The 15,361-nt window shown below is 44.4% G+C and overlaps 1 protein-coding gene across 26 annotated transcripts in view; it reads left to right on the top strand.

Annotated features, from left to right (window-relative positions):
- Magi1 (membrane associated guanylate kinase, WW and PDZ domain containing 1) overlaps nucleotides 1–15,361 on the top strand; it is a 653,433-nt gene that overhangs the window by 604,334 nt on the left and 33,738 nt on the right. For all 26 annotated transcript variants that reach the window (XM_028855222.2, XM_037203933.1, XM_037203931.1 and 23 more), the window contains one exon: nucleotides 7,137–7,168. In XM_028855222.2, the coding sequence (XP_028711055.1) occupies nucleotides 7,137–7,168 (32 nt within the window). The remainder of the gene's footprint in view (nucleotides 1–7,136; nucleotides 7,169–15,361) is intronic.

The following is a 15,361-nucleotide window of genomic DNA, read 5'->3' as shown; positions in this document are numbered from 1 at the left end:
CTTCTAGGATTTGCCCAGAGAGCTATTTGTAAAGAGCAGTACACATCTATGCTCACTAGTTGTTTTTACAAGCAGGTCTCACTTTTAAAGATATATACAGATATTAGAAATAAGAAAAGACAACTTTTCACCCTTCGAGTTATAGGTATACTTCCTATGTGTTTGGGGTTTTGTTTGTGTGGTTTTTTTTCAGCAGCTCTCTTGCATGGTAGGCCAGCCCCCTCCTGATAAGCCACAACCCCAGCCCATACTTCCCATGCTTTTTGAATGAACTGCAGGAACATCCTTCCATTTCAGTGATATTTTTTCTCAAGTGACCATTTATTTCTGAGGAATTGCTTGAAAGTAGTCCATCCATCCTACCTTGGTCTTCCAGCAGCCCATGGCATTAATGCTCCAAGTCTCTCCACATCTGTGTCAGTTCAAGGCTTCTGACTTTGAGGTGAAAGGCTCTGTAACCATTAGCAATCACCAGCCCCGCAAGCCATTTATTTCTCCTAGGGACATATTTATTAGGCTATATGTACTGTGTAATTGAAGCCAACTTCTCTATAGCTGTAAAACCTGAACAACTATATTCTTAATCTTCTCTGCAAGATGCCAGGTGACACAGCATGGGAACTCCTTACTCCAGATCTTGAAGTCCAGCCAGCCCTCTGCATAGTGACCATTAGTAGGCTTCCTAAGGAAGAATGCCTTCATCTTTCTGGGGCCAGTGGGTCTGGTCCATGTGTTCTTGGCAGCTGACACTGTGTTTGCATTGAAAAATTACTCTGCAGAGCTGATGATGGTCTTTGGCTAGAGGAAAGGGGAAAAAAATCAAACAGTTCAAACTAGAATAATTTTTCATTTTGTTTTCTGGATTTAATTTTGTGATGTATTGTGTTTGTCAGATGCATCAGTGGAAATGTACCCTGGCTCGAGCTTTGCTTTGAGTCTATGTTGACATACTTATTTAGCCTGAAACAACCTTAAAAGTCATGATCCTTCTTCAGTCAATCATCAGTCATTGCATGGAGCTGCCAGCTTCTCCGAGCCCCATGGGCAAACTCCGACTGTCCTTCGATTCCAGCCCATCCCCTCTGCTCCTTTATTCCTGAAAGAATCGCTTTCTTTTCTCGGTTCTGCATGTGGCAGGGTTGCCTTTTATCGTGGTGGTTCATGCTCACCACTCTGTTATTTGGGTTTGTGAACAGCCTGGGAACCTCTCCAGGGCAAAGGTCCTAGCCTGAGTTCCTGGATCTCCCCAGCCATGCTCTGCTAGGCATATGGCAGTGCTCAGTAAATCTTGGATGGAGGAATAATCTCATGCCAGGTTCCTTCTTATGATCCGGGTCTTAGCTAAAATGCCGTCTCTTCAGTGGACTACTTTGTTGACCAGAGTTTAGAGTAGCTGTTCCCAGGTCCAGCCTCTTTCTCATTGTAATTCTGCATTGCCATCAAAGAAGAAACTCCTCACGGGATCACGGGAATTATCTACCGTGCTGTTGATTCTCTTCACAGTGTGGGAAATCAGGACTTCAGCCTGCTCACTGCATTTTAACTCATGGCACATAGTAGGGCTTCTATGCACTGTGGTTAAACTTGTGAGTGAATCTGTCCTAATCCCTTCCAGCCTGAGCTCTCCCTAGCATTTTAGTTTTATCTGCATGGAGGCCAGTAGAAATTAGCGTTCTCACTTAAAGCTCTTATATCGTGCCTGTTCTCTATAAACAAAACAAGAAAGCTAGTTGATAAGGAATGGTATTCATGGCTTGTTTAAGAAGTACTGGTTTTCAGACTATCATCATTTCGGCTTGGATGGAGGAGCCTTGTTCTCAGCTGTCTGTCCTACCCAGTGGTCCCTCTCTCCCAGCTCACCCCCATAAACAGGCTGATGCGTTAACTAGCAGAAACAGTATTCACGGAGCAGCCTCTTGCTTCTGACTGTTAGTGTTGTGGTGTGTTCTTCAATGCAGTTCCTCCCCTCACAATCATTTTCTATAGACTTCCTTCTAGACAGTTCCAAGAAAAGGAGATGTGTTCGGTGGCATGCAGAATAGTAACCTACAGTTTGTTGAACTGCTCAAAGAAAACCCAAGTGTTTATAGTAGGATGGCCATGTCTGGAGACACAGTGAAAGGGGAGTGGAAGCCAATAATGAAGGAAGTGCCGGCCAGTGATGCTGTGCGTTTTTTCTTGTTTGTTAGATCCTCTTCGTATGTCACAGCGACTTCAGAATTCACCTTTTCAACACCCTCTGCCCAGTTTTTTTCTTCATTCTGTCAATCAGGGAGGGTTGCTTGGGACCTCGTGTCCTTTAATCCTGGAGGACACTGGGGCCGTAAAGCCCTCTGTCACTGGCAACTCCAGGTTCACACATCGCTGAGCCAAAGTGAAGTTTCTGTTTAGCTTCCCCAATAGCTCAGCTGAGTACTCCTATTTCTTCACCATTTATTTCATTTTTTCATTAGGGCAAGACAAATGTTTATCTAGACAAAACTATGTGTGCATCAGCCTGACATGGTAGTCTACCATATATTTCTACTGTTCAGAGGTTGAGGCAGGAGGGCCGTGAGTTCAAAGCCGGCCTGAGTTACATATTAAGACCTGGTCTCAAAAATAAAAAGAGAACAAAACCAAGGGCTGATGACACAGCCCAGCTGGTATAGCACTGACCTGGCATACATGGGACCCTGGGTTCCATCCTCTTACCAGGAAGGGAAAGAGATGTGTCTGCTCTCATTTGCAGGGAAAGAAGCGATGCGTACAAGATGCAGAAGTCAGTGAGAGCCCTAGCAATTGTTCTAAATGTGTCTGTCTTACTTTAAAAGGCGGTGCAGATTCGTGTTTAGTGTAGTGTCCGTGTGTATGTGTATGTTCACAAATAAAGTTTTCCTTGTTGCAGGGGATAACAACATACGTAGTAAAGGCACCTGGAACCCCCTGAGCCAAAGAAAGTGATGTTTCTGTGTATGACTTCCTTGCTTCCCAGATGCTTGTATAGTGTTACTTTCTCCTGTAAGTTCTCTGTGCCCAGCCATTAAAGCATATCTTCAGGAATATCATTCTTCTACTTAGTAATGTGAGAGTGAGTCTGGTAGCAGAGTTTATGGCTTTGGTATTTAATGAGGGAGAGAGCACTCCCTGTTGAGGTGTTAATGTTGTGTCCCATTCACTAGATCGTTTGCCTTTTGTTTCTCTGCTGGAAGTGTAGAGATCCGGGTCCCAGGCTTTTCTCACTGCATGTATCACACGTAGGCTCACACCTTGAGCATACCCGTCCCTGTAAAAGTGTTCTGGATTCTCTTAGAAGTAGCATTTGCTGCTGCTTGGGTGCGAAGAGCAGATGGCGCCATCCATCAATGCCGCCTTCTCCCTCTTTGGGGAACCTTCTTACCTTGAGTGGACCACATGAGCCCACCAAGTCAGGTGCTGCTTATGCCCATGTGCCTCACAAGCAGTGTGTGGTGGGCTTCGTAGAGCACGGTCCTCTCTCCTGCTGCCACAGGGTGCACGAAGAATGAATTCGCCTAAGCAGACCAGGGCTCTGCCATGGAGAAGGAGTCTACCCAGCACAGGGTGTTGCTGCAGTTGCGTCTTTCTGGGGAAGAGCCGTGTGCCATGATTTCTAGGGCTTAGAGAATGTGTCCCCACATGGGACCCTTTGACTGTGTTCTAGGGCTTTTCCCAGCTGCTTGCAATCCTTCTGAATAGGTTTTGCTAACATAAATTATAAATTGTAATAAGGAAGTTCGTTCCAGCATTCATATTTATTAGGTTTTAAGATTTGATGACCATAAGGGCCTAAAACAAATCTTTGGTCCCCCCCCACACACACACACACACGCTTTAAAGCAGTCAAGTGGAATGTCTTGATTTTGACTATTTAAATATTAATTTGTGGTCATAACCTACTTTGGGCTTCTGTCAAAGGGTGTGGTTTTTAAAATGAAAGTTTCAGCAACTCACTGGCAGAGAAAAATAAAGGCCTTATTACAAAGAGGTGTTCTTGTTTGTTGTAAAATACAATTTGTGGGGCCAGGCATGGTGGTCCATGCCTTTAATCCCAGCACTGGGGAGGCAGAGGCAGGCAGATCTCTGTGAGTTTGAGACCAGCCTGGTCTACAGAGTTAGTTCCAGGGCAGCAAGGGCTACATGTAGAAACCCTGGGTGGGGGGGGGAGTGGTAGATTTTTCAGGTTAGCTGGAACCTTCTGGAACATCATATGGGCAACTTCCTAGAGGAAACATGCATCAATTGGCTACACCAATTTTTTTCATGCTGGTTAATATTTTACTGTTAATAGTAGAAGGGCTATTAGCTAATTTCTATTTTAGAATTGCTATCTTTTCACCTCAGTGAGATCAGTAATGATGAATAATGTCCGTGATATCAGTTTGGGGACCTTCACAGAAGGCAAAACTGTGTGTCTGTGTTTACTGCCTCCCTCCTGTTACACTACATACTGTTCACACTGAGTTTGTGTTTTGGAGGTGGTCTCTGCATTGTTACCTGAAGAGAGCTCATTCCTTCAAAGCATGTGGAATGCTTTGTTGGTGGATTACCCCACAAGTTATTTAGAAGTTCTGGTGATTTTCAGTTTGCCTATGTGTTAAAATGCTGCAGTGAGCGTCTTTGCGGGTGCACCATAGGGAATCTGTGATTGTTCCTCTGTGGCAGAGACTGACGCATACCATTACCTTACAAATGGCAGTCTTAAGAGAGACAGTTGGTGACTACCCAGACCGAAGTCTTACAAAGCCAGTTGGAGACTGTATAAGAAGTTTTGTGGGGCTGGAGAGATGGCTCAGAGGTTAAGAGCACTGACTACTCTTCCAGAGGTCCTGAGTTCAATTTCCAGCAACCACATGGTGGCTCACAACCATCTGTAATGAGATCTGGTGCCCTCTTCTGGCCTGCAGTCACATATGCTGTATACATAATAAATAAATAAATAAATAAATCTTTAAAAAAAAAAAAGTTTTGTGGAGGGCCAATGGATACTGATCAATCGAGTTTTATGAAAATCTAACTGTCATGAAACTTGGCTTATTACAATTAAGTGTGTAAGAATTAGGAGAAAATGTGAACATACCCATGTAATAGTATATAGTTTCGAAATATATGCAGTGATTCAGTAATATCATTTGATAAAGATTCCTTATGGACAGCCTATTGGCCAATAAAAGCACCCAATTCTTTTAAATTAAAGTCATATAAAAATTATTCAGTCCAGTCTGAAATCTGTAAGTAAATCCTCCCCTAAATCTTTTTATGTGTTAATTAACTCAGCAAAATGATTGTTTTCCTGATTGAAATTGGCTAATCCTAATCATTTTTTTCATCGATGATGTCCGTCAGCCAAGGAAGGTAAAAGAACATGATGTTGGAATAGGACCAGGACAGGACAGAGGCTCTCAGGGATTTTGTGTTATTTAATTGCCTTAACAATCTTAAAAAAGGAGCCTTGTGATTTCCATTTATTAGTGCAGAAACTCAGCTGCAAAAGACTCCAAAGTGACCCGCCTGCCTTTGCCTCACTTGAAACAGTGACACTCTTTCTGCTCTGTCATAATTTCTTTAAACATGTTCCTGAGGTGACTCTTACCTTGGCATCAGAAACCTTGAGAGATTTTTGTTAATACTGCAGGTTTCTGCTCCCCTGAGGTGGGTAGAGGGTGCTGGGGTTGTGCATTTTTTTTTTTTAAGGAAGTGTTACATTTTGAATTCTGAGACCTACTCTGTCAGACCATGGTAACCTCATTTTTGTGATGTGAGAAGCCTTGTCAGAGAGTGCCCCTAACTTCTCTGAGGACCAGTGACTCTTGCCAGGCCTCACTGGTGGTGTGGACTTGAGCACTGCTCATCTGAGTGGGATCCTCCTGCCTGCCCACTTCCGCCACTTCTTGTGATTCTTGCTGGGTTAGCATGGCTTCCCATCTGACAAGTGACTTCCCAAAGACTTGAAATTCAGTAGGCTGCATCAGAATCACTTCTCAGAGCCAAGCTGAAATGGCTGTGCAGAATCATCGCATCCCAAATGTGTCTTTGGCATGGGTGCAGATGGGATCTGCAGCTTGTGGTCTAACTCCTGCTCCAACAAGAAAAAAGAAAAAGAGGTGGCAGTTGGGGAAGTGATTACTTTTCTGACACCAGCTTGTACTTGTTTTCCTTTCTCACCTCCCTTCCCCACGATTGTTTGGTGACAGAGTCCCCATAAGCCTGCCTCTGATGGCTGCTCATTTTCCTAGAAGTGATGATATCACTGACTCCCTCCCTCCCGCGCCGGCCGGCCCTCCCACCAAGGACGGCGGGGTCTGCGGACAGCCCACCAGGTTCAGCCGCCACCTGTCTCCTTTGCTGATCTCTTTCTCCCTTACTAGCTTTTTCTCTCGGCTTTGTGAAATTCTCCTTCTTCCTTCCAAATGGCATGCTTACCTCTCCAGAGCCCAGTCCAAGCCCCAGTCTCTTCCAGAAGCCAAGTTAGGGAGCTGCTTATATGACTGACAGATCTCAAGATGTGTGCTGATGATCCAGAGGGTATCCTAAACCAACTTGAACTTGTGCTCCTATTTTATCCTTCTCTGCTGGCGAAAGAACAGTCGGCTTTGTGTTGAGGCTGAGCTCATCCAAGCTAAAGGAGGCATTTCTTTGCCTGAAATACATAGGGGAATAAAAAGACGGGAGGGGGGATATAAATTTAACCATGCTGTCCTTTAAAACTAAATATATACCCCTTTCTCTGCCCTGATTGGTCCATTTCCGTTGACAAGTGGATCGTAAGGAAAGGGAATATCCTGAACTTAATTGTAAGTTAAGTCTCTCTTAATCCAGAAGAGCATTTGAGATTCTGTCCAAGTGTTCAATTTCCCAGGCCGCTGAGGTCTGTGAATTTCTTTTCCCAGCCTCCAGGCTGCTGCAGCACCAGTCAGCATAGCTAATGCAGATAGATCTCCTGCCTCTCGCTCTCCTCCTCCCTCAGCTTTGATTCGATATGAACAGCCTGGTAACTCCGATGCTGGGGAGGAACCTGACAGAACTCTGCAGATGACTAGGTGGCCATGAAACACCTGGGGATTGTTCTTTAAGAAAAGGTAACATTTATATGCTAATGATGTCTCCTCCCCCCTCTCCTTGTTGCATTTTTTTTCTAGGGCTACCAGTTCCCAAGAAGAGTCCAAAGTCGGTAAGGACTTGTCATTTACTTGGTGTTTGGGTGGGGAGGGGGCGAGGAGGGGGAGCGGGGGACCCCAGCGGAAGGAAGGTTCGCTGCCTGGTTTCACCTCACTAAATGTGTTTTAGAGTGGATGCAGGAGCCAGGAGCAGAGGCTCGTTTAATTAAGTTCTGGGGATATGTTTGATACAGATGGTATTTGGGTTTGTCTTCTAACTATGCAGAGATGTGTAAGCAGGATGCAAAAGCTTTGAGGATTGAGACAATGCAGTTTGGCTTCCCTACACAAATGCTCACAACTCCTTTGAATGGGCGAGTTTCTGAGCTGTTTCAACTTGATACAAATGCTATTGTTTCCTTTGGGGGAGGAAGAGAGAGAAAAGGCTCCACCTGCTTCTCAACTGGTGTTCGCCGGCAGCCGTTCACATGGCTACCGGCTCTCTCAGAGCTTCCTTATGCACTCAATGGTGAATTAATCACAAAACCAAAAGCCCGTGGGTTTGGAGAATTGCTATGCCTGTGTATGTCCATGCTCAGGTGGAACGGTGTTCACTGCCTGGCACTGAGAAGAAGACATTTCCTTGCTGGGGAAATGTCCTTTGTTGTTTTGCTAGCTTTAGCAGCATTATGCTGCAGGTATAGGATTCTTTAAAAAAAAAAAAAAATCAATGTTTTGCTGTCCTTTCTAATCTGGTTTCCCTGAAGATGCATTACCTACTTGGCATGCTGGCTAATAGCCTAGAGGCTATAGTGTTTTGTTTGGTCGTATGAGCTTTTACTCCCAGGGCACTAACAACAAATTAAAATGCTCCTTAAAAACTCAAAATCTGTGATTTGAATGCCTGTGAAACTGAACTAGGTGGTAGAAGCTTCCCAGGTCATTAATATTAGGATTTAAAAGGGGGGCTTCCTTGTAACTTAGACGATTTCTGAACGGGAAATTTGTAGCTTTGTGCCATCCGGAGGAGGACATTGAAAACTTTGCAGCTTCAGGCGCTGCAGCTGAATTCTTTACACCTGTCTCCAAGCATGGCAGCACCAGGCAGAAGTTTATTAAGGAGATGAGCAAGGGGAGCTTGACGCCCTCGGAAGCCCGACTGCCTAGTTCTGCAAAGAGAAAAACCTGCAGTAGTTAATGTGCTTCTGATGGCACAGGGCCGGCCGTGGCAACTGGAACACTGACTTCAGGGCTGCTTCCCCGTGTCAGTTTGTGTTAATGTCCAGGCAGGAAAGTGCTGCTTGGTGCCCACATTGAAACCACAGAGATGCCCGAGTGGCTGCATGTGCGCATGTGTTTATCGCCATCCCTGGGTCATCGTCAGAAACCCATTCAGCCTTCAGCCCAAACGAATGCAGCTGGAAGATGTGTCTCCCGAGCTTGAGTTAGTGTGTGCCTTCCATGACCATGCTGTGCTGATGCATGGACCTGTTTTACACACCCCACACACATGCTGTGGAATCCTGACCGGGAGCCACCGCTTTGCACTAATAACATGATTTCAGGTATCGGGGTGATCGCTGATGTTCACACCTGTGCAGGAGAGGTTTCTGTGATGTTTGTGTATCATCTTCCCTGGTGTAGTTCAGAATTACCTGGTCGACACCTAGTAGTATCAAGCATGTACAGAGCCCATGTTCTTGAAATCAGTTAAGAGAATTCTCTGGTAGCTTATTTTTGTAGTTGCCATGTCATTAGTGAGCAACAAGCCAATTACTTGGGTTGCATTCCTAGGGAAAAAAAAGCACTCTTAACTGCTTTGCCCACAGTCTGCTGGCTTCTAATCACCGCAAGCTAAGAAGGTGGGTGCTGCTGGACCCAAGAGCTTGGAGCTTGTCCTCACCCAGGTCCTGCTCCAGGACAGGGATGGCAGCTTGCATAGCATGTTGGCACTCCGGCAGCTACTGCACATGATTAGGGGACTATCAGCCAAGGGCTGCTGTTGGCAGGAGAGCACTACAAACATCTGTGATCAGTGGAGGCTTGTACAGGTGGATGGAAAGCTGTTTCCCTTTCCCCGGGTTGAATTTGGACGATGTCCTGCCAATGGGACAGATGATGATGAGATGTTTTCAGTAGGGTTGGAGGGAATCCACAGGGACGATGGGTTTCCAGGTGCTGGCTGAGGCACTCAGGTGATGACAGATAGTGTCAGTTCTACAGGCTGCAGAATGAAAAGGGCAGCAGTTGGACCTGGGTTGTGATCCGTGTAGATTCCACCCCAGCTCTGTGGTTTAGTATCTAAACCAGGTCCTCACTGTTGGTTGCTTGTTCTCCCCGCTGTACCCCCGCCCCCCCAGGTTCTGACACGCTCGGCTTCCTCCGATGATGGACAGGGTCTCTGTGTTGCCATACTTTTTCTTTCTTCTTTAATGTTTTCAATAATTAGGCAGTTGAGATTTTATTGAGCAGAAGGGTTTAGCATTTTAATGTTGTTCCTCCTCCTGGGTTGTCCCTATAGCTTACCCTTAATAAGAATTTAACTTGCTAGATTTAGTTTAAATGGCAAGTTTGTGGGTTTTCGTATACTCTTGTGGGATAATGGTGGTATCTTAATAATGTCTGATTAATTTAATACCTGGATTTCTACGTCATAGATTTTCTACCACATGGCAGTAAAAAAAAAATAAGACACATTTGCTCTGGGATTTTAGACGTCTCTGGAAAACTTAAGTTGTGGCCCAACTTAATCATTCTGACTAGAAACTTAATTTTAACTGTCAGTTTATATCAAACACAGAGATCTTGTGTGGGGCCTTTAAACTCTAAATTGCACACTCAAACATCTTGTAAGGCAGATGCGCCTGTGTTCCTGCTGGGTCACATCCCACCTCCCCATCCTCCCTTTGTTAATCTGTCCATTGCTCTGCCTCTTCACCAATCTTCTGTTCATTTGTCCATCCATACATTTATCCTCCACTTACTCAACCATTTATCCAGCTTTTCATTCAGCAAATTAGTAGTAAGGACTACTAAGATGGAACTTGAAATGAGACATTGGAAGTACAAGTGTTTACTGTCTTCAGATGTTACAATAGTGCAGGTATCCAGAAACTAAGACAGAAGATATCCCTGACTCCCAGCATCTAGGGAGAGAAATATATACCACATCAACAGACAGAGCTGTCTAGACCTTCTCCGCCTGGGGATTAAAGTCTGGTGGAAGTACACATTGAAAGTGGATAAAGGGAGGACCACGTGCACATGTTACACTAGTCATCCTGCTGTCAGTTCCAGTGACCTACATTGAATAGTCTTACAAAGCCCAGACCCAAGGTAGAATAAAGAACTGTGCTAAACTGTGAAATTATTTGGAGTTCTCTGGCAGGCTGGGAACACCCAAAGTTTTACAAACAGTGACAAGATGGTGTCTTCAAGACAGCAATAGGAAGTTTCACTTCCATCCCCTTTACCTACAAGAGATACTGAACGACATTTCTAGAACTAGACATTAAGACATGTAAGGGGGACACGAGATCTCTTATGTGATGTATGTTTTTAGGAGACAAAAGACCTCTTAAGTCATGTATGCATTGGGGAAACATAAGACCTCTTAGATGATGATGTATGGATTGAGAAGACAGAGACACAAGACCTCTTAGATGATGATGTATGCATTGGAGAGACACAAGACCTCTTAGATGATGGTGTATGCATTGGAGAGACACAAGACCTCCTAGATGATGATGTATGCATTGGGGAGACACAAGACCTCTTAGATGACATATGCATTGAGTGACTCCTGCCTGAGTTGCTCTCTGTGATGTGCACTACCTCTCACACTGCACTTCTAGTCTTCACAGTTCCAAAGCTACCATATAGATCTCATCAAAGCTTCTTCAGACCACAAGGAAAAGCCGTGAGAATGGTAGACAAGGAAAGGAATAGACTGACTTCAAATTGTCAATCAAATTGTCCCACCTCAGTGAACAGCACATTGGAGCCCTTAGAAGCGTAGACTTTCCATTTTCCTAAATTTCTTACATCTTATGTGACTCAGATTTCATTTTTATATCCAACCAGTGTGCTCCTGCTCTTCTCCATTAATTCCCTTCACCTGTCTTTGAGAAGAAATTTGATATGGAAGCTGATAAGAGATACAGGAAAAGGCAAAAGTAAAGAGCAGCCTATGCTTTGGCCTAGACCTGATATCTGATTTTCACACTTCTAATGACCTTGGCCTCATACCTCAGCAGCACTTGGATCTGCTCCTTTTGTCCATGAAAATCGCTGCAGTGGCCTTGGGTCTTGGCAGATACATCAACTGTAAATAATTTGGCTTTAAAATGGATCAATTTGTCATTTTTAAGCCACATGAATTCTTCTCATCATCTAAGCTCCTAAGTGCTGTCTGTATTCATTTGCTCTTCCGAGCAAATATTTTCAGTTCACTTTATAAGAACCTCCATTTCTAAATCATTCTGTGAAATACTGATGAGATAAATTTTTCCCCATTTCCATTTATAAAAACCATTGCACCTTCCCAATTTTCCTGACCTGACAGTAAGTAGGATGAGAATCATTCATTTTAGGGAGATAGGTACAATTTCATTCTAAAAGGTTTTGTGATACAAGTTCATGGCCAAGGACTCTTAAGGAGATTTAAAATTAAGCCCATTCCTTCTTCCAAGTTGGCAGAGATTTGAGAATCAGAAATGAAATTCTTAGTTAAAAAGTATCAGCCTAGTAACAGTAGTTAGGATTGGTGATTTCTGTCTGGCTATGTGGCTTCCCAATCATTAACTCAAGCGGGAGTGTTGTCGGGGTGAATGCATTGTTTCTAAGGTGGAGATGGCAGGGGTGAGTTCTTTGTTTCTGAGGTATTTTCTTCCTCCTCCTGTCTCCCACTGGACCTCTCAGCAGTGCCTAATCCTCATCACACCCCTGCCCCAGGGGAGGCAGAGCAACAAGGAACCTCAGGCTGGCCTCTCCGCTTCCTGTCCTTTCTCTACATCAGTTAACTCCTGGTTCATTCTCATTTTAGCGTCAACAGATTCTTCCTCCAGAGCTAGAAAGGAAGCCTCTCCTTACAGTGTCACGTAAGGCACCTGCCTGATTCGCCTTCCAAGTTCATGTCCAGCTCCCCATCCCCTCGCAGTGTCACACTAGCCATTCATTCTGCAAACTGCACGCTGTCCAAGCTCATTTCTGTGTTAGGACTTAGCATATGCCGGGTCCATTGCCAAAACACTCTTCTATACGCCCATTCTTCAACCAGCTATCCAAAGGACATTGTGGTGCATTGTTTTAAATATATTCTGAATATCTGATTCATTTAATATCCATCTACACATATACATTCATACTTGGGTATAAATTCCAGGCAGTTAGGTAACATCTTTTTATTTATCTGTTGTGTTTCTTAGTGTCTGGCACAGTATAAATTATCCATTTGTATTTGTTGATCGAGTTGAATAAATACATTGCAGGTGGTTGTAGGCAGGCCTTGACTGGTATCCTGTTGTTAGTGTGCTAGGTGTTTCTCTCCATCCATGCGCTGCATGCACAGGCTTCCCTTTCTCAACAGGGCTAAAGATACAGCCTTAGGGCTCCTTGTCTTAGAGCTAGTGTCTCGCTTAGGGAAATGAATTGAAGGCAGCACGCACATATAACCCTAGCACTCCAGAGGCAGGAGCAGGAAAATTGAGAGTTTGAGTTTAGCCTGGGCTACATAGTAAAACTTTCTTTAAACACACACACACACACACACACACACACACACACACACACACACACGTACAAAGTGAACAAACTATAAAGAAAAACAGATGAATGGCATTCATATTGCTTGCTATCTCAACTGAGAAGTAAATTTTCTTTCATGCGCAAAGCCTTCTGGTAGACAGTCAAGAAAAGCCATACAAACTGAAGGGGCAGGAAGATAGCTCAGTCGGTAAAATGATCACACAGGCATCAGGAACTCAAGCTCATTCCCTAGCATCTACATTTTTTAAGAAGTATACAGTGGTGTATGCATATAATCCTAGTACTGAGGAGGTACAGATGGCAGATGTGTTGTTTGGTAATCAGCCCGCCTAGCTTAATCAAGGACCTCCAGACTTAAAAAAGGGCTGTCTCAAAACCCTGAAGTGCATGGCACCTAAGGAACAGCACCCAAGGTTACCCTCTGGCTTCCACAAAAAATACATATGCACCTGTTTGCATATAGACCTGATCACAAACCTGTACACAAACACACACACACACACACCAGATCACTTTAATTTGAGAGTCCTGTAAATCCTGCTTTTTCCTTGACCAGTTTTGGGCTCTAGTAAAGGATGTCACAGAAAATGAAAAATACTTATGAAATGTTTACACACATACACACAGAGCACAACTCCAAAAACCCTAAGATTCACATGATAGAATGCATCTTTAAATTGAAGAGAAGTAGTCAGATTTAAAAATGAACATAGAACAGGGCTAAATCTTAGCAAGGTAAAAATCCAGAAAGCTTCCGGATTACTGGACCATAGCCTTTTAGTTTGGCATCAGGTTAAGCTAGTGAGTGACGCCTCTGGAGTATAGTTTTTGGAGCACCTTCTCCAAATTTTTGGATATACCTTTGCTAGTATTTTCTGACTGAGAGGCAACATTAGATGACATTAAAGGGACTGAGAGGCCCAGTGTGACAGAGATGCAGTTTGTTCCTTCATCCAAGTGTGCCATCAGACTTAAATGAGCCTTTTTGGCTAGGTGAGAAAGGCTGTTATAATTTGAAAAGTGGCTAAAGTGTTTTCAGGAGACTTCATCTGCATACTCCCTTTATGGCCCAGCAGCTCTCTAGTTAAACCAGAGGCTGGGTTCTCTGTGTCCTTAGTGTTACACTATGATAAACATCCTAGGGCCTTAGAAACCCATTTGAGCAACACGTATGATGGTGTGTGCATGACTCATCTCATTGGGGTGAGGAAATTCTTGACATAAGCAGCTTAAGGGGAAACAGTTTAGTTTGGCTCCTGAGCTCGGATGTCACTCAACCAGGGTGAAGAGGCAGGGCTGCAGAATTGGCTTAGCCTCTGTCAGCAGGAGCAGGAAGTGGCTGACCACATGGTGACTGACAAGAAACAGAAAGGTCAGGCTAGACCCAGAAGGGTGTTGTCATCTTCAAGGGCCATCCCAGGATACCCGCTTCTGGTAGCTGGGCCACATGTCCCAAAGGCTCCACACCTTCCCACACCTCCACCAGCTGGGGACCATGTGCTCACACCCTTGGCTCTGTGGGTGCCACTCACTGGGCACAAAACCAACGGGCACGTTATACAGTAGAAATGCCCAACACTGCACCAGATTCTCAGTGGGACAGGGAGGAGAAATGATCTCGTGTAAGAGGTTCAAGTTTGGTTTTCAGGGACAGGGACCCAAGAAGTCCGTAGGACACACCCCGCAAAGCACCCCCTGAAACAGCCACCTGTGAATGCTCTTCCAGGTATACGGCGGCCTGCAGGCCTAGAGGGTGGGGGTGTTAAGTGTCCTCAGATGGAGACGGACGCATTCAGGAGTAGAGACTTAGTTCAGCTGTGAAATGAACTCAGTGTTGCTGGGCTTATTCCACAATCAGGCAGCTGCCACTCTTTTGAGGAAGAAAACTGGGGTTTGCATTTGAAGGGGAGTGTGTGGTTCTCCAGACAAACTCAACTCCTGTATTGAGTGATTTGGTTTTATATTTAGAATATCTCCTTAACAGCATAAAAGTCATAGTCCATATTAATTCTGTTTACCAAAGTTGACCTCAAGATGGAAATAGCCTTTAATTGTCTTATTGTTAAGATGTTACCTGTTGCTGTAAAATATATGTGTGCTTGCGTGCGTGTGTGCGTGCATGCGTGTGTGTGTGTGTGTGTGTGTGTGTGTGTGTGTGTGTGTATTTATATATGCAGCACTGAAAAGTATAAAACTTAAAAGAAGAAACTACCCATAGTATCGGGTTTTTTTTCTAAACATTGTGCCATATGTCCACACCAACAATGGGCCGATGCTGTGCAAGTTTTGTGATTGGGAGCTTATAAGAGAGACACAGATGAGATGTGTACATTCAAGAGAGAACTGGTGCTGTTCTCGCCCTCAACATCTCCAGCGTGTCACCCAAGGAAGGGTCAGGATAGGCATTGCTCTTCAGGGCGTGATATGAGGCCAAGAGAGCTGATGTCCATGTAGGGAAGGACCTTAAAAGGTGGCGGAGTGCCTATTTCAGGTCCCGGAAA

The sequence above is a fragment of the Peromyscus leucopus genome, chromosome 3 (genome assembly GCF_004664715.2).
Source record: "Peromyscus leucopus breed LL Stock chromosome 3, UCI_PerLeu_2.1, whole genome shotgun sequence".
In the NCBI taxonomy this organism is placed as follows: Eukaryota; Metazoa; Chordata; class Mammalia; order Rodentia; family Cricetidae; genus Peromyscus; species Peromyscus leucopus.
This window is presented reverse-complemented; position numbering and strand designations above follow the sequence as displayed.